At 46.0% G+C, this 13,546-nt stretch overlaps 1 protein-coding gene across 1 annotated transcript; it reads left to right on the forward strand.

Annotated features, from left to right (window-relative positions):
- The first annotated feature begins 217 nt into the window (after positions 1-217).
- On the forward strand, positions 218-13,515 carry LOC123999777 (nuclear envelope pore membrane protein POM 121-like). Its single transcript, XM_046305803.1, has 14 exons — positions 218-808; positions 1,499-1,711; positions 1,921-2,082; positions 2,218-2,298; positions 2,525-2,690; positions 4,208-4,299; positions 4,412-4,491; positions 4,627-4,748; positions 4,845-4,944; positions 5,019-5,306; positions 5,483-5,676; positions 5,886-7,290; positions 7,474-7,581; positions 10,155-13,515. Exons 1-14 carry the CDS (start codon positions 243-245, stop codon positions 10,253-10,255), a joined length of 3,678 nt encoding a protein of 1,225 aa, XP_046161759.1. The 5' UTR covers positions 218-242; the 3' UTR covers positions 10,256-13,515.
- Positions 13,516-13,546: the final 31 nt, after the last annotated feature.

Raw genomic sequence — 13,546 nt, forward strand, 5'->3', positions numbered from 1 at the left:
ATGATTGACTAAGGAATCATGTTGTTGTTTTTTAAGCCGGCTGGTGCGATCCTAAGTTAGAGCAATTACATGTTAAATTAGAGCAATTACATTTATCTGATTCTTGGGTGTATTTTTTTCAATAAAATATTGTAAACAGTAAAACATTAATTTACGAATCTGCGCTACGAATAAATTATATTGGCTATGTTGACGCGCGGCATCATGGGATATCAAAGTCCTCCCGGCGGCGCGGTGCCGCCATGTCTTCAAGAGAGAAGCGGTTAATAGCGCTTATCTCTCTCGTGGTCTGTGCTACCGCAATATTCTGTCTAGTTCTGTATTATATTCCAACGTTGCTTTACATAGCTTTCATTATTGTAGTTTGTTGCGTTGCCTGTTATTATCAGAGCGGAGAATCTCTTTACGTTAGATTAGGCCCTCATCCACGCCGTGGTCTGACAATTCCACCCGTGCTGCGACGCTGTTTGCCAGGGATTGCAAACGGAGTACCCACAGCGGGAAGAGTTAGAAGTCGCACGGTCAAGGATGTTAGGGAATCAGTATTTACTGGCCAACGACGTTTCGATAGCGCTATTTGTCGGAAAGACGCGACACACAGTGACTCATTTATTCTCAGTCCTCGGGATATACTCATGGGAAGTTACATTGGGAAGGCAAAAAGTCCTGCCTCAGTTGTGGGGAGGCCGCGAGCGGGTGCAAGTTCGGGTGCTAACACCATCGCACGAGAACAGTTAACTTTACACGAAAGATTGGCGCGACCCAACCAGGCTGTCATTACTCCAAACAGACGACTGTCATTCGGGGGGTGAGTACTGAAATGATATTTACTTAGCTAGTATAACATTTCGCTGACCAGCGGCTAGTTAACCTAACACATCAGCTACGTTAGCTGGTTTGCCAATGCAACGTGCTAAATTCTGAACAAATGTTTCGATTTCGGGTCATGTTGAACACATGGTGTAGTTACACATTTTAAACTTTAAGAAAGTTATCGTAACTAGTTATCAGTAAATATTTTAAAAAATCGTTTTGAAATGTATTGAGAAGACTTGCGGCTTTGCCGCAACGCGTCCTAGTATTCCCTCCCAAGATTTGAAAATTGTGGGAGTTGCTATCGGGCTCCAAGGGAGTGTTCCTTCCCACTCAATTCTTCATTGAGACCATACGGTACTTTGGACGCCTGAATGGCACGAGACTAGCGGTAACAATGTTGTTTTGAACATGCGTTAGCTAGCTACTAGATTAATACAATTTTTAAAGTTGTAACGATCACTGCAGTTACAACTTTTACGGTCATTTTCAAAACATTGATATGGTTATGAAAGTCGATATGTAGATAAATGGTTGATCAGAGCTCCCTCTTGACAGAGGAAACCCTATTTTGCTACTTTAAAGTCCTTGTGTGGCATATGAAATCAGTTTAGCAATGATCTATGCCAGACAGTTTCTTGTATAGAATGCATTGACCTAAACCTGTGGCCACTGTTGTGTACAGTGAGCCCCTTGGCACTGTGGGCAGGTTCACCATCACTCCCCAGCGCCACTACCCCCTCCAGCAGACGGGCACCTCTGTGGGCATCCTGCCCCCGACCCAGTGGGACGGCTTCAGAAAGAAGAATATTCTCACCCCTCGCAACTCTCCGGCAGTCCACAGTCCAGTCACAGTGAAGATCGCTAGGCCAGATCACAACACCACTCAATCCCAGTTGTAAGTCTGATTGTTCCTGTCTTGGCTCATTTTAATTCTTATATCAACATTTTTGAAGATCTGTTAGTGATAATGCAAGCAGCTTTATCTTACACTACTGTCATTGTTCTGTGGCACATTATTTGAGTGTCTGTGAAGTTTGAAAACATCCTTAGCTGTTAGATGGCCCCACTGACATTTGTTCTGTAATTGCTCCTGTGTGTGTGCAGATTTGATCATTTGAACTCCCCGGGAGTCCTTGGCTCTCCAGGCCTGGGGGCCCCTGCAGACCCCTGCTCCAGGGAGACTGTTCTGAGCGTGCTCAAAGAGAGTCGCAAAAGAGTGGTGGAAGATGACAGGAGCTTCACTGCAGGGCAAAAGAGCAAAAGGAGGTATGTGACTACCACAGGATTAAATGCTGTTGTATGGAATGTACCATTGTTCTTCTCACACTTTAGTGTCTCTTTGACTTCAAGAGCCACACAAATACCATGTCTACATCGTACACCTGCTCTTTGTTCACTTAGGCGCCATGACAGCAGTGGGAGTGCTCACTTGGCATTTGAGCCACTACTGCCCAATGGAGCTCCATCACAGCTGGTGCTGAAGTGAGTAGGAGCAATGCCTGTACAAAAAGTTGTCCGTCTCAGTGATTCAAGTCCTGAAATGTGCTTTCATTCAGTGTCTTCCTAATGTTGGAGAGATAGATATCTATCTGTAGAGAGGGATATCTCTCTAGATATGTGTTTATATATGTGTATCTATCTATCATACCAATACTGTATCCTCTACAATCACTCCTGAAATCCTGTTTCCTCTCCTGTGTCGGCCCAGTTCTCTGAAGCGGGGGCTGAATGCTATGGTGGAAGAGTCAACAATGAAGAGGTCACGCACCTCCTCCATCAGCTCTGTGAGCTGTGGCCTGACCCCCAGCGGCACCCTGGGCTCGGTCCGCAACTCCATCCGTAGCTCCCTCAGCTCCTCACAAGGCATTACTCCGGTACCTTTTATAATTGGGATGGGCAGTACACCTCTGCTGGGATTCCTCTGAGATCAACAGCCATGAGTTCAGTAGAGGGCTCACAAGGGTTTCCATTAGCCATTAATTGCAGTTTTTAGGAATAAAATAAACAACAAGCTAATAAATAAAATTGGTGCCGGCCAAATTGAACTGGAGAAAAATAACAATCCCACTGCAAAATAATGCTGTTAATCATTGATCGACAATACCAGTCGATGGAAATACATTTGACAGTCATGTTTATCGATATACAGGTTAATATGCATCATTTAGTGGAATTGGCTTGTTTGCATTTTCATTACTCATGGTGTGTGCTATTTATCTCACACATGACAAACAGTCAATTTTGAGCGGAATATCACCTCAGACAGCACTAGAGCGGTTTCTCATATGGCTTCTTTAGCCATACCACAAGACTCATATGGATGATTGATTTTTAAAAGCTGACTGGTTTAAACCCCGAGTAAGAGCAATTACTTTTCTTCATTTTTTAAATTTTTTACAATTAACTATTGTACACAGTAAAACATTGTTGTGCAAAATCTGTGCTCATAGGGGCTCGCAAATCAATTATATTGGCTATTGTGGGGTTGGCAGATAGCCTAGTGGTTCGAGCATTGGGCCAGTAACAGAAAGGTTGCTAGATCGACTCCCCGAGCTGACAAGGTAAAAATATGTTGTTCTGCCCCTGAACAAGGCAGTTAACCCACTGACAAGTGCCATCATTGTAAATAAGAATTTGTTCTTAATTCTTAACTGACTTGCCTAGTTAAATAAAGGTTCAATTAAAACATTTGAAAACAATGCGAGGCATCCTGGGATATTAGACTCCTCCGGCAGTGCTACCATGTCTCCAAGAGCGAAGCGGTTCATAGCACATAACACGAGAAATATGAGCGCTATCGCAATACTTTGTCTAGGTCTATTATATTCTAACCTTTTATATAGCTTTCATTCTTGGAGTTTATTGCATTGCCTGTTATCGCAACTCTACTCTACTCATCTAATACATTTGACCTGCATGCTATAAGTTAAGTTGCAAAATTTTGTGGAATTAAATTGTCTTGTATGCATTTGTCATTTATCTTATTTATCACACGTGCATAACAGCATATTTTGAGCGGAACATCACCTGAGACAGAGCTTGAGCAGCTGCAACTCCTCAGCTCATTGCTGCTGGATTGAAACGTGCAGTCATTGCGCAACAATTTTAAATGCAATCGCATGTTAAGTTGTTTTGATGGCCACAATTTAAAAGGAGTTACATTTTTTCTTAACTGTCATTCTGAACACTGTGGGTGGACACCCTAATGGGTTACGCACACAATGAATATGGATCTGGTATATTTCTCAAATGGCCGGTAAATGTATCTTCCCTGTCACGTTGTAATCTGCCATAATTTCCTAATTGAACCCCCGGAGCTGACCTACACTGAGCTGTATTTTGTCAGAAAACCGGGGTGAGTGCTAACCTAATTTTCACGTTTGTTTTAAAGTGGAAAAAAGCCTCCACCCGCAGTCTCTCCCCGCTCTCCAGCCCTGGGTCGTCCCGGTCCCAGACCCCAGAGAGAGCCTCTAAAAAGCCTAGGTATTCACCCTCTCCTCCTAGACAACATTTCTAGGTTCACACCGTGTCCTGTGATGAAATGAGAGCTGCCATGGCCTTTAGCTGTGTGTGACAGCTTTTTTCTGCGTGTCAGGGAAGAGGACGCTCGCTCACCCAGCTCCGTGTCCTTGGCGAGGTCTGACAAGACGTTGACAGACCCAGCACCAACCACTGGTTAGAACATGTTTATTATGCGTATTCCACTATTCAGGTTCAGGGCTTAAGTCACGTCTCAAAAGAGACTTAAGTTTTGGTTTAAAATAACAGTAGCCACCAGATTAAATCAATGCACTGTATGTCTTGTTACAGGGAAGCTGTCTCCAGCCCCTGAAGTCCCTGTGGCTTCAGCCTCGTCAGACTCTGCCGGTAGTGGGAAACGGAAACGTAAGATTCCGCTGGTGTCCAGCCGTAGAGGAGACCAAATCTCTTTGGTGAGAAATACTGCATAATAGAACATGTCCTCAAATGGGACATGTAGCTAATCATCTGACAGACAGGGAGTCTTAATGTTGATTTTGTCTCTGCAGCCTCCACCTCCTGAGTTGGGCTACACCATCACGGTGAAAGACCTGGATCAGGAGAAGAAAGCCGCTCTCAGCCAGATCAACACAGTCCTCAAAGAGCCTGGTGAGTATTGCGAATTCCCAACTTTTCTAAACCAGTGTCCCAAAAAAAAGAACAAGATATTTCTTTTGTTCCAGAGCCAGAGAAGCCTGCTCCGGTAGTGACCACATCTTCTAAGCCTCCCGTGTCAGACAACCCCACACCCACCCTGCTGGCCAGCCATCTTACCGTTTCAATGCCTGCTCGTGTGGCGGCTCCTATCCCTGTCATCAACCTAGACCCCGTCCCCTCAAATACCGTCAACACGGCCCCAACCTCCACCTCCTTCCCTGTCACCAACACCCCTGCAGCCAACCCCCTCCTGGAGTCTCTGAAAATGATGAGGAACAACCCCCTCACCAGTGCTGCTGCTGACAATCCTACAGGTCGGTTAATCACATATCAATAATTTAAAGTTGCGAAATAATTTAAAGTTGCGAGCCACTTTTGTTTGATAGTTGCCGTTGAGTGATTTTTTTTGTTTTTGTTTATCTGAGTTGTTACTCGAATGCCTATTTTTCTCTTGTTTTCCCTCCCGCTCCGGCTGTCTCCTTGGTGACAGCAGTGACGAACCCTGCACCACTGGTGCCTGCAGAGCAGAAGTCGAAGACCAGCTTGACTGCTCCTCAGGCCACCCTACCCTCCCTCTCCCAGCCTGCACTACCCTCCCTCTCTCAGCCTGCACTACCCTCCCTCTCTCAGCCTGCACTACCCTCCCTCTCTCAGCCTGCACTACCCTCCTCTCAGCCTGCACTCCCTCCCTCTCTCAGCCTGCACTACCCTCCCTCTCTCAGCCTGCACTACCCTCCCTCTCTCAGCCTGCACTACCCTCCCTCTCTCAGCCTGCACTACCCTCCCTCTCTCAGCCTGCACTACCCTCCCTCTCTCAGCCTGCACCACCCTCCCTCTCTCAGCCTGCACCACCCTCCCTCTCTCAGCCTGCACCACCCTCCCTCTCCCAGCCTGCACCACCCTCCCTCTCCCAGCCTGCACCACCCTCCCTCTCCCAGCCTGCACCACCCTCCCTCTCCCAGCCTGCACCACCCTCCCTCTCCCAGCCTGCACCACCCTCCCTCTCCCAGCCTGCACCACCCTCCCGCTCCCAGCCTGCACCACCCTCCCGCTCCCAGCCTGCCAGCACCATGCCCTCTGCCTTCACCCAGGCGCTGAGCCAAGTTACCAAGGCCCCCAGCAGTGTCCCCATCCTGGGTGGAGCGAGCCTGTTTGGAATGGCCAATCCACTGACTGCCCCGTCCTCATCACTGGGCCCCACCACCACCACAGAAACAACCAGTAGTAATAATCCCCTCCAGGCCTCTGTGTTCAAGCCCATCTTCGGGGCCACGGCCTTAGCCCCAGAGGGCACACCTGCTCTTCCCACCTTTAAACCCATATTTGGAAGTGCCACAGCCACCAGTGCTTTCGGACAGCCAGCCTCCACCTCAGCCCCCTCCAATGCCAGTACGTCTGCCATAGTGTTCAGCAGGCTAACCAACAGCAGTACAGTGGCCCCAGCCACCTCCCTGTTCACTGGGCTGTCTAATAGCACCAACCCAGCCACCCCGCCATCTGTTAAGTCTCTGTTTGGAAGCTGGAGTGCGCTACCTGCAACGACTGCTGCCACAACCACTGCCACAGGAAGTACCTTCCAGTTCGGCACCGCCTCCACCACAGCTCCTGGACCCACTCTCAGCTCCACTGCAGCCGCCACCACTAGCAACAGCGGCTTTTCGTTTGGTGCGATGACCACCACCTCTGCCACCACTCAACCCACCCCCTCAGCTACCACCCAGGGGGGATTCACCTTTGGCCAGCCTGTAGCCACCCAGAGCTCTACCACTGCATCCTTCGGTGGCTTTGGCATGGCCACTGCAGCCACTGCTACTGCTCCTGCACCTGCAAACCAGTCCACTTTCACATTTGGGAAGTCGTCGTTCGAAGCTCCGGCAGCATCGGTGTTCCCCGGTGCGATTCAGGCCCCGGCTGCTACTGCGGCAGCTAATCCTTTCACATTTGGGTCACCTGCCACTGGGGCCACCCCTGCCCCTTTTGCTTTTGGTGCTGCTGCCACTACGGCAACCTCTACCTTTGGGGCCACCACTAAGCTGGCATTTGGAGCCAACTCCACAGGTTTTGCATTTGGCAACACCACCGGCACCCCAGCAGCCCCTGCATTTGGCTCTGCCACCCAGACTGTCGGCATACTCCCAGCCTCCGCCCCAACTTTCTCGTTTGGTGGTGTGTCCACACAGCAGGCCCCTGCTACCCCTGCCCAGCCTGCCACCGGAGGATTCAACTTCGGCGCAGCCATTTCAGGCACTCAGTTTGGAACCTCTAACCCCACAACACAGACACCAGGCTTCAACTTTGGTTAGTAGATCTAGTATAATATAAGACCCACTCTTTTACTGATTATGATTTCAGGAATTCACTAATTTGGATCAATTCTGCATTTGGTGGCAGAAGTAGTACTTTACATTTTTGGTCAGTTCAAACAAGTTTGTCTTTTTATTTGAGTCCCTAATTGTTAATTTATTGCGGTCACATATACAGGGACGTCTACCCCTGCTTTTGGCCAGAGCACAGCTGCAGGTCCTGTCCCCTTTGGAAGCCCAGGAACTCCAGTCCAAGGATTCAGTGCTATGGGATCCTCATCATTTGGTAAGAAAATAACCAGAGCTTGTTTCTGATTCTCCCGCATTATGCCTCATGTGTGTAGCAAAAAGCGGCTTGGAATTTGAGGTTGCGGTAATTATTCTGGTTAATACTTAATAATAAATATTCCTCAACAAATGAAGACTTCCCTGGTTGCAGAGGATCTGTTGCATTGTCATATTGGCACAACATTAATGGAGTCAAATAAAGATGTATGCCGGCCATGTCTGTTGGCTTTCCTGCATATAATTTTGTTTAAGTACAGATCCTATTTCGAAGCAGAAAACCATTCAAATGAGGTTTGATGGGTTACTCCCAGTTTTTCTGAAAAATTAGCAAAAGTCACAACCCTGCTGCTGCGGTCATCCGAAGGCAGTTGCATTGACATATTCTTCAGAGGATGCTGTAATGAGAGAAATAATGTAGTCTAAGCTACTGAAACAGTCCTTTTTACGATATTACATCATTACAGGAGTGTTTGAATCTTATTAGAGAGATGGAGTGCAGGCAGGCTACTTTAGGAAGGTTTTTGAGTGGACATGCACTGTATGAACACAAGTATGTGGACACCTGCTCGCCAAAGATTTAATTCCAAAATCATGGGCATTAACATGGAGTTGGTCCCCACCCCTTTGCTGCTATAACAGCCTCTACTCTTCTGGGACTGCTTTGCACTAGATGTGGGAACATTGCTGTGGGGACTTGCTTCCATTCAGCCACACGCATTAGTGAGGTCGGGCACTGATGTTGGGAAATTAGGCCTGGCTTGCAGTCGGCGTTCCAATTCATCTGCGTTGCTTGATGGGTCTGAGGTCGGGGCTCTGTGCAGGCCAGTCAAGTTCTTCCACATCGATCTCGACAAACCATTTCTGTATGGACCCCGCTTTGCATGGGGATTGTCATGCTGAACAGGAAAGGGCCTTCCACAAAGCACAAAATTGTCTAGAATGTAATTGTAGCGTTAAGATTCCTGGAACACTGGGCCTCCCGGGTGGCACAGTGGTTAAGGGCGCTGTACTGCAGCGCCAGCTGTGCCATCAGCGACTCTGGGTTCCTGCCCAGGCTCTGTCGTAACCGGCCGCGACCGGGAGGTCCCAGGGGCAATGCACAATTGGCCTAGCGTCGTCCGGGTTAAGGAGGGCTTGACCGGTAGGGATGTCCTTGTCTCATCGTGCACCAGCAACTCCTGTGGCGGGCCGGGTGCAGTGCGCACTAACCAAGGTTGCCAGGTGCATGGTGTTCCTCCGACACATTGGTGCGGCTGGCTTCCGGGTTGGATGCGCACAGTGTTAAGAAGCAGTGCGGCTTGGTTGGGTTGTGTATCGGAGGACGCATGACTTTCAACCTTCGTCTCTCCCGAGCCCGTACGGGAGTTGTAGCGATGAGACAAGATAGTAGCTACTAAAACAGTTGGATACCACGAAATTGGGGAGAAAAGGGGGTAAAAAAAGATTTCTGGAACACAGTAGTGATTGTTGCAACCGAGGACAGATGATTTTTACATGGTCTGTGACTCGTCAGGTCCTGTTCTGTGAGCTTGTGTGGCCTACCACTTTGCTCTTAGATGTTATCACTGCAAAATGGCAGCACTTGGTTGACCCGGGCAGAAATTTGACGAACTGACTTACTGGAAAGGTGGCATCCTGTGACGGTGCCACATTGAAAGTCACTGAGCTCTTCAGTAAGGCCAATGTTTGTCTATGGAGATGACATGGCTGTGTGCTCTTTTTTTTTATATACACCTATCAGCAACGGGTGTGGCTGACATAGAGAAATCGACTAATTTGAAGGGGTGTCCACATACTTTTGATGAATACAATTACAATCCTCTCTCAGCAAAAAAAACAAACGTCCTGTCACTTTCAACTGCGTTTATTTTCAGCAAACTTAACGTGTAATTATTTGTATGAGCATAAGATTCAACAACTGCGACATAAACTGAACAAGCTCCACAGGCCTTTGTGTAACACTGATTCATTTGACCATAAATGCAAATCCGACAATCGCCCCTGGTGAGACACAACTGTGACTCGTCAGTGAAGAGCACTTTTTGCCAGTCCTGTCTGGTCCAGCGACGGTGGGTTTTGTGCCCATAGGTGACGTTGTTGCCGGTGTTGTCTGGTGAGGACCTGCCTTACAACAGGCCTACAAGCCCCCAGTCCAACCTCTGTCAGCCTAAAAAAATTTTTTTTCGCAACCAATGAAAACATGCGTTGTATAAAAGAAAGTCTACATGTCAAACAATTTTTATACTGAAGTGCCACAGCCCGTAGCGTTCTACAGCCCCGATCATCTAGCGGATTAGCTGGTCCAGCATCAAAGGAAAGAGGTAGAGACGTAGAAAGTTTAATAGCTAGTGCAACCCCCCACTATTAGGTAAAGTTAATCTACATGAAAATGAAGTTCAGAATTTGAATTTTGAGTTATTTTATTTTCATAGTCTTCCATAAGCTACAGTAATTCAATTACCATCACATCTGTATTTATTTTTGACTCTGAGAAGCTGTGGTGGTTCTTGTCAACAGCCAGGTGCATTTTTGTATTGACACACTAACTCCTTTCTTGTTCTTTGTGACCAGGCTCTCCATCAGCTCCTTCGTTCTCCATTGGCGCTGGCTCCAAAACATCAGGGGCGCGCCAGAGGCTACAGGCCCGAAGGCAGCACCCCAGGAAGAAGTAGTCTAGCCAGGTGTGGTAGCATCTGGTATAGCCTGGAAGCCCTTACCCATTCAGCACTGCCATGACATCCTCCAGAGGAGCTGAACTGATACTTCTATGGCTAACACATTGTAACCCCAGTCAGACCCAACAGCCATCCCTAGCTTTCTGTTCCCCTGGCTGGGCTGGCCCCCTTTGGTACAGGGTTAGCAGAGGAGCACACACTCCAACTACCGGTAGGATGTCTACCGCTCTACTGATTGTGTAGCCACTCTCACAGTGAGGAAAGGAAAGGGGGATATGGAGACAAAACGATAGTGTGTTATACTTGAAAGAGAAAAGACTATTGAAATCCTTTAGACTTTGAGGGAAGCATATCCAATTTTTAAAAAACTGTCCCAGCTTTTGGATTTCCCCTACTACGCCCGTTTCATGACATGTTTTTGACAGTTGAATCGAGACGCGTGCTTACACTTGTTTTTGTATGAAATTCTAAGCAGGGCTGTGTTAACGGCTATACAAGGGCTGAACGTGTTTTTCTGACATATGCCCACGGTCAGAATGGGGCTCACGTATAGTATAATTTGTGGATTTATCCATCTGTACATGTTAACCATACTATATAGGAGATGTTGACCGTTTTGAGATAATGAATTGTTTATTTTACATTTTAAAGACATTTTTAATTTGGGTTAATGAAGACTGGTATGTGGCATCTCTGCACTAGTTAGGTTTTGAATGAGTGCTTTCTGTATTGGTCCCAGATATGTCATTTTATTGTACAGTATCACAGACACTGGGAAGCATTCCTGCAATGTAATTTTTATACTTGTTTGATCCTAAATGACAGAATAAGGTAAACAACAATAAAATCCTTTATCAGAATGCCATCATGGGATCAGTTAAACATAACACATGTAAACATAATGTGGAGTTTCAGGGTAGTAGTCATTAATGGGTCAATATTGTGTTGGTGTAAATAGGTTACCCTGGACTTGTGCTGAAAACCAAAGCCAATACTTAAGGTTTGACCTACAAAATAATCTCTTCTACTGCTTAGTCTAGGACAAAAAGGACCCATGAAAGGTATCTCATTTTCCCCACTATTCCTGCTCTCACCATAGTGGGGGCATTCAAAACAGATCTGGGGACTGGTTGAGAATCTTAGAAAATCCTTCATTTTTGTCTTGAAGTAACTTCTCCTGAGGATTGTAATTACATTGGCTGGGTAAAAGCAAGCTACTGTACTTTCAACCTAACCTATGTATTACTACAAGAAAGTAAGGATGCATTTTAAACGTGGTTAAGAGCAGGTGTGCTATGGGAGGGAGGGGTAACGTGGTCCTGGAGAGCCATAGGGGATGGAGTCTTCCCCAGCACTGAACACAGATTCAACTAGTCAGTCTTGATTGAAGACCCTGCTTGATCACAAACATCTGGACATTGTACCACAAGACCCCATGCATCTGTATACTATCAAAACCAAGATGAGTGCATTTATAAGATAATTGAATTTGGAGTGTACATGCTCCCCTCTTAAGCGCTGCAGATAGACATACTTTACGTGCACCTTCAGCAGTCAAACCGCTTTCCCCTCCCCTGTATGATTCCCCTCAAGTCTTTTCTGGTGTTTTTAGCTTGTTATTATTTTTGCCTCGGTGAGTCTGGCTTGGAGGAAGTAATGTGGTGACTGGCGGCATATTGCTAGTGCCGGACGTGGTTTTACCCGCACGCTCAATGGGTGATGTTCTGAGTTTTGTTGGGACTTTTTAACAATTTATTGATGAATGTGTTTGAGTGTGACAATACAACTGGATTAACAAATGTGCACAGCAGGAGAGGTGTTCTTTTCATTAATGCTGGATCAAAACTCAGGACTAAAGGAACTGGAGGGTAATTGTCTTTCAAGTCAAACCTAACCTCTTTGTGCGCTAAACATGACTAATCATGTAGGTTAAAATTACCTCTGGTGTTGAATCGGTTCTTAATTGGGCCGCCCCTCTTGAGACAGAACTAGGATTTTGAATACAAATTTTTAATCGGAACCTCTCCTGGTCGAGCCAATTAGGCTGGTTATTGTGAGAGGTGTGTGAATGTGTGTGGGGGTCCTGATTTGGCTAAATAGTGTCAATGTACACAACCTTTATTTTTGTATTAAGGCAGGTTGCCTTTTAGAATTCCTTCAAGCTTGGCTCACTGAGACGATTGGTCTAGTTTATAGAATTTTTCGAGTTAAGGTTTCCTCAACCGTAATGAAATTGTGGAATAAAAGCATCTAAAAGTTTCCCTTTGTAAGAGCTCCACTTTTTTATAGGAGCGCATACTGGGTCTGCTACTGTATGGGTACTGTAAATTAATGATGTCTGTCTGATCATTGTGTACAGTACAAGCCTGATAAACGTGAATTGTGTTGCTTTAGACATGAATGAGACTTGTGGCTTTGTGTGTTACTGTGTGAGGCGTGTGTGTATAGAAAGACTGACTTGAATGTGAGTTTATTTTTGCTGGGACTGAAGTCCCCTGTTCATTCTTTTAAATTATATTTTAATGTATCATTCTACGATGTAACTAATGTATGATACATGTTATACTTAAATCCCTTTTAAAACAATTGATAGCACCCCACCTCAGTTATCTGGAAGTGAAGTGAGATCAATGAAGTCTGCCCTGTGGTCATTTTTGACTGACAGCTTTTGAAAGAAGGCTGTTTTTGTTTTGCTCAGTTTACCAGGCTTGTTTTTACTTGTGATATCTGCTTACGACAGATGGGTGGACAATGTGCTGAAGGTCAACTCAAACCATATTGAATGGCCCGGCCACCTTGTTTGTTCCCATAGACAGGACTTTATAATCGTCTTATCTTGTTGGTCCAGATTTTGCGTATGCACGAAACATTTGAATGTAGTATATTTAACCAGTCACACTTTTGTGCTTTACCCATTTGTAAATCAAACAGTCATTTACCCTTGTGCAGAGCTGTGTAAATAAGTCATGTTTAACATTTGGACTTGTGGATTTAATCAAGGACCAAGGCTTTACCATGTGTTTATTTTGTTGAAGCTTCAAATGACTGACTTTTTATAACATGGAAAGTGTTCGGGCTGGATGTCTTAAATTGAGTGTTTGAGAGGTTTGTTACTGTGAATGGGAACGCAAACATCGGCTCACAATGGGCAATTCGAGAGGAGAGTAAATGTGCAGACATGGGCAGCGTATTATAACATTCTCCCCTCTGCTCATGTCTTAAATGTACTGTTTTTAAATAAAATGTGTTAGATCTTAGTGACTGGTCTGTCTGAAGATGTCTATACAT

The sequence above is a fragment of the Oncorhynchus gorbuscha genome, linkage group LG16 (genome assembly GCF_021184085.1).
Source record: "Oncorhynchus gorbuscha isolate QuinsamMale2020 ecotype Even-year linkage group LG16, OgorEven_v1.0, whole genome shotgun sequence".
Taxonomy (NCBI): Eukaryota; Metazoa; Chordata; class Actinopteri; order Salmoniformes; family Salmonidae; genus Oncorhynchus; species Oncorhynchus gorbuscha.